Source organism: Cricetulus griseus, chromosome X, assembly GCF_003668045.3.
Source record: "Cricetulus griseus strain 17A/GY chromosome X, alternate assembly CriGri-PICRH-1.0, whole genome shotgun sequence".
Classification (NCBI taxonomy): domain Eukaryota; kingdom Metazoa; phylum Chordata; class Mammalia; order Rodentia; family Cricetidae; genus Cricetulus; species Cricetulus griseus.
Window position 1 is genome coordinate 79,322,348 of NC_048604.1, and position 5,491 is coordinate 79,327,838.

General features: G+C 42.5%; 1 protein-coding gene across 1 annotated transcript; it reads left to right on the plus strand.

The window, feature by feature from the left end:
* The first annotated feature begins 433 nt into the window (after positions 1–433).
* Positions 434–2,392, plus strand: LOC100774037 (DDB1- and CUL4-associated factor 8). Its single transcript, XM_027432686.1, has one exon. The coding sequence runs from the start codon at positions 434–436 to the stop codon at positions 2,390–2,392; it is 1,959 nt and encodes a 652-aa protein (XP_027288487.1).
* Positions 2,393–5,491: the final 3,099 nt, after the last annotated feature.

Below are 5,491 nucleotides of genomic sequence, written 5' to 3' on the forward strand. Positions count from 1 at the left end.
CAAAGACAGAAATATAGGTGCGATAGGATTTGAAGGTTTCTGAATCTTACCAGCTTCCTTTAATAACGTGGAGCAGCCTCGTCTCTGTCGAAGCAGAGGCTCTGTCTGAAGCTCCAAAAATGAAAGACACAGGCTGCCTTGAGAGAGCCAGTGAGGCGAGATAAGATCCGAAGCTTTGTGAACCTCACCAGCTACCGTCAATAAGCATCCATTACGTCAGCCATCTGTTTCCTGTCCCCCATTTTGTAGGCCCCCATTTTACCTGCCACGCTGTGGTGAGCTTGCCGTTTCTCGCCTCTCGGGCCTGCCAGACGGCCGCTACTTGTTGCCAGTGTTGTGGTGGACTGTGAGCCCGGACGGCCTTCTCGAAGTCCTAGTGCTTTAGAGATCCCCACCGTTCGTTCCCCATCCACCGGAGCAAACACCCTTTAAAATGGCGTCCCCAAAGAGCAACTCAGACATCGCCGAGAATTCTGAGGGTAAAACCCAGCTTAGCTGCTCGGATGAGACTTCGGGTGGCCTGGCGGACATAGAGACAGTTTCCCATAGCGAATGCCAGGGGCCAGAAGTGAGTCCTAGAGCAAGCAGTGCCACGGGAGTGAGCAGGGTTTCCTGCCCTCGCGGTACTGACCTCGAAAATCCTGGTGATGGTTATCAGGGACACAGTGGTGACAAAGATGGCCATGTTCCCGACGACGAGGGTCACGAGGATGATGAGGGCGCTGACATTTTAATCAGCACGGTGGGAAGCTTGGTGAGCCAGCAAGACTTGCAGGGAGGTGAGGCTGCTGCAGACGAGCAGGGCGCAGACGAGCAGGGAGCACGAAACTTCTACTGCCACCGAGAGGCGGAGGCCTGGGAGGATGTAGATGAGCAGGAAGTAGAAGACCACTTCCGCCTCCCAGACTTGCAGGCCCGTGAGGTTGTGTCTGAGAGGGACGAAGGGCCCGAGGCACATGAACAGTCCAGTGCGGGCACCAGTGAGCTATGTGATACTGAACAAGATCGATTGCTACAGGAATGGTTGGCCCTCGAGACCTCTCCTCTCCCGAGACCTCGATGGAAGGTCCTTGATGCGCTGCGCGAAAGGCAGCTGGGTTCAAGTGCCCGCTTTGTTTATGATGCCTGTGGGGCAAGACTATTTGTGCAGCGCTTCTCCCTCCAGCATGCTTTTGAAGGCCATGACGGATGTGTCAACACTGTGCATTTTAACCAACATGGCACCCTGCTGGCTAGCGGCAGTGATGACCTAAAAATGATCGTGTGGGACTGGCTTCATCAACGACCGGTACTGAACTTTGTTAGTGGCCACAAAAATAATATCTTACATGCTAAATTCCTCCCTAATTGTAATGATGCCGTCCTAGCCATGTGTGGCCGTGATGGGCAGGTACGCCTTGCACAGCTGTCTGCTATGCCAGGCACTCAGATGACTAAACTTTTGGTGAAGCATGAGGGAGGATCTCATAGATTGGCTTTGGAGCCAGACTCTCCCTTTAGGTTCTTAACTTCAGGGGAAGATGGGGTTGTTTTCAGTATTGACCTCAGACAGGCCTGCCCAGCTTCAAAGGTGGTGGTAACCAAAGATTCTGATAAGAAAGTGGGGTTGTATTCAATCTTTGTGAATCCTTCCAATTTCTACCAGTTTACTGTAGGTGGGCAAGATCAGTTTGTGAGAATTTATGACCAAAGGAAAATTGATGAGAATGTCAACAATGGAGTACTCAAAAAATTCTGCCCACATCACCTTTTAGGTTATGATTACCCAGCATATATCACCTCTGTGATATATAGTTATGATGGCACAGAGCTCCTGGCTAGCTACAATGATGAAGATATTTACATTTTCAACTCTTCTGATAGCGAAGGAGCTCAATATGCTAGGAGATATAAAGGGCACAGAAATAATACCACAGTAAAAAGTGTAAATTTCTATGGCCCCAGAAGTGAATTTGTGATGAGTGGTAGTGACTGTGGGCATATCTTCATTTGGGAAAAATCATCCTCCCAGATTGTTCAGTTCTTAGAGGCAGATGAAGGAGGAACAACAAACTGTATTGATCCCCATCCTTACCTACCTGTGCTTGCATCCAGTGGCCTAGACCATGAAGTCAAGATCTGGGCACCCACAGCTAAATCTTCCACAAACCTTACAGGGTTAAAGAATGTGGTTAAAATTAATAAACTGAAACGAGATAGTTTTAGCTTGCAAAACACTTCTCTGTTTGAGAACCACATGCTTTGGTTCCTCATGAGTCACCTGACACACACAAATTACCAACACAGTTGGAGAGGTATTAGATTTGAAGTTGGAGGAGGAGGTGCCAGTGACTCTTCTAGTATGTCTGAGGAGGAACCAAACCGAGAAGAATCACAGTGCCGCACATCCTAGGCTATGTCCTGAAAGTGAATACCACTTCAGTACATGGCACTTAAAAAAATTAGCTTGAGTAGTAGGTTTTTGTTTGCCTCCTGTTTGCAGTGTTTTATAAGAGTATTTCTTTTTTCCCCTTTCCTTTACCTGATTTTGTTACACCTTGATAGCCCTTATATTATATGATTGTAGAAGTATAATAGGCCTCCTTTGTTCTCTCATAGTTAAATAAGGAATTGCCTGAAAATTTGGTGAAAGATTAGTAGTTTTATAAGATCTTATTTATGTTCCAAAAATTGTTGAATTTTTAAAAAGTATTCAGTAATTTAATTCTGAATATTAAAGTTTTTATTGTAAATTCTTAAAAAATGTTTTTGCTCTAAAATAAAGTAAAATGAAATAAATTATAGTTTTGTTATTTTACTACCGATCCTTGGTCATGCACACACCACACACTACTTAGGCTTTTTTCGACAAAAAAGGGAAAAAAAGGATAAAAAAATTTTGTTTCTAATAAGATAAGGAATTATATAACTTTGTTTTTTTCACAGTTTCTGAACCCACAATAATAATATGGAATTATTTAAGCATGTTAAAACTGGAAAGAAATTAGATTAAATCACTAAGTTGTTTAATCACCATTTCAGTGTTTTTGAAATGCCATAGTTGAAAAATACTGGGAACTAGCATTAGTCCAAACCAAGCCCTCTGAATGTGGGTGCCAGCTAGGAGGCCAGGGCAGTCTATGGGACCTCTAACAGTGGAGCCAGTCTTTAACCCTAGTGCACTAATGGAGTTTGGGAGCCCATTCCCTATGGAGGGATACTATTGCAGCCCAGATAGAAGAAAGAGGGCCTAGGCCCTCCCTCAAATGATGTGATAGACCTTAATGGTCCCCTGTGGAGGGTCTCACTATCCTTGGGGAGTGGATGGGGGTTGGTTGGGGAGGTTGGTGGGAAACATGGGAGTGGGAGGATTGATACGTAAATAAGAGTTCTTCTAAAATTAAAAAGGATAAATACTACAGGATTATCTTCCAAACAGTCCTCCTGGGTTAATCTTTTTCTATGCTTCTAACCAAATTTTAATAATTCCTTTATGTTGAAACTATAACAGCTGCAATAACAGATGGTTTGTATTTTTATAAAACAAATTGATATAAAACAATTCTCAGAATGCTTTTAATAGCCAGAGATATGGGTCAGTGGACTAAGAGTACTGGCTGCTTTTCCAAAAGACTCAGGTTTGAGGGAGTCCCATCACCCACATGGTGGCTTACTGCTGTCTATAACTCCAGTTCAAGACGATGCAACATCATCTTCTGGCCTCTGGAATTAGGCATGCACAGAGTGCTGCACAGACACACATGCAGACAAAATAAATATTTTTAAGTCAGTGAAAATACTTTTAGGCATCCATGCAGTGTTAAAACGGCAATATAGCTTAGAAGAGGTTAAATTGGTTTTAAATTATTTTCAGTTTTATTGAATGTAAATTTGGTATAGTGAGTGACCAAATTCTATTACTTTTATTTCTCATTTTGTGTGTTATTTGGGTAAAGGAATGCAGAAGATCAACTTCCTCTAAATTTTGTTTAGTTATATCACATGGTTCTTTGCAGACAATTGTTTAAATGAAGGATGTCATTAAACCTCCAGACAATGGCTATCCTTCCATAATACTTCCTGAGCTGGGTATTATGTCTCCTCTCCTGGGAGCATGTAGAGACACTTTCATAATAAGATACTTTGGAATGGAAGTTACCTTGAACAAAGTTCACTGTTCACTGAGACTTGGAATTAAAGTTAAGTGCCTGGGGACCTAGAAATCTGAAGAAGCTGCTACATGTTGGCTGTCAAAAAGGGTTAGCAAAGATCACAAAAGAAACTTGCCTCCAGAAAGAAGTGGGTCTGAACTTTGCAGTGTGGTTTAAAATAGGGTCTGGGGAGAAGTATCAGTGGGGTAAAGCTCTGGGAGTGCAAACATGAAGATGAGTTCACATACCTGGAACCTATATAAAAGCTAAATGGGCTTGAGAGGTTGCCTCTGTAATCTTGAGCAGGAGAAGCAAAGACAAAATCTTTGGAGCAGCCTAGCTATCCAGACTTGTACAAACGGTAATGCCCGTATTCAGCAAGAGACCTTGTGTCACCATATAAAATGGACTGCTGTTGAAGTTGCCTAATAACAGCTTTGGTCCTTAATATGCAAGTGCCTGCAAGTGCATTCACACAATACACACATACATATGTAAAAATAAATGAGAGGACATGAAGAGAGTTATTAACTAGGACCCAGTTTGGAGCATCCTTTAAAAATGAATAGTATGTATGCTAACAATATTACGATTTCTGGTGACTGACAGAATGATAAAAAGGAAAACTAGTTCTTTCCTACTTGCTGCATGCAAAAAGATCTTTCTATAGAGAATTTTTACTCTTAAAATCTTTCAGGGTTCCCTGAATTGATCTAGGATTGTTTTGTCATACATATTTGGCAAAAGAATTATTTGAAAGATAAAGTAGCAGCAAATATGCCAGGCAAGGTAGCAATACTTCATGTACATTGTTGCCCATATGTGGGCTTACTCTTGTTTGTGTTGGGTATTATTTTAGCCCACAGATACTTCAGATCCCTTCCACATTTCCTTTTGTAAGGAGTGCTTTCTTTTGCAGGGCACCTAGGCCATCTCATATTGACCTGTGTTTGTGGAGGCAATGAGAGGTCAGCCCCCGTTCCAGGCTTTCCTTAATGTTCCAGATAATCCTCATGGATCCCCCACATATATTGGCTCCCCAAAATTTCGAAACCACTTCTTACACAATGTGTTGCTCACTTCAGTTTCTACTATCCGAACCAAAACCAAAACAAAACAAAAATGTATTAAGACTACTTAGCTAGGGCCTGGAAGGTTGGCTCTGAGCTTTATAGCACCCGTTGCTCTTGCAGAAGGTCTGGGATCAATTCCCAGCAGCACGTGGTGGCTAGCAAACATCCACAACTCCAGTTCCAGGGAATCTGATGCTATATTCTGTCCTTTGTGGGTACATACTTAAATTCAGTGCAAACACATCCCATACGTACATGTAGGAAAACATAATACAGATAAAATAAAAT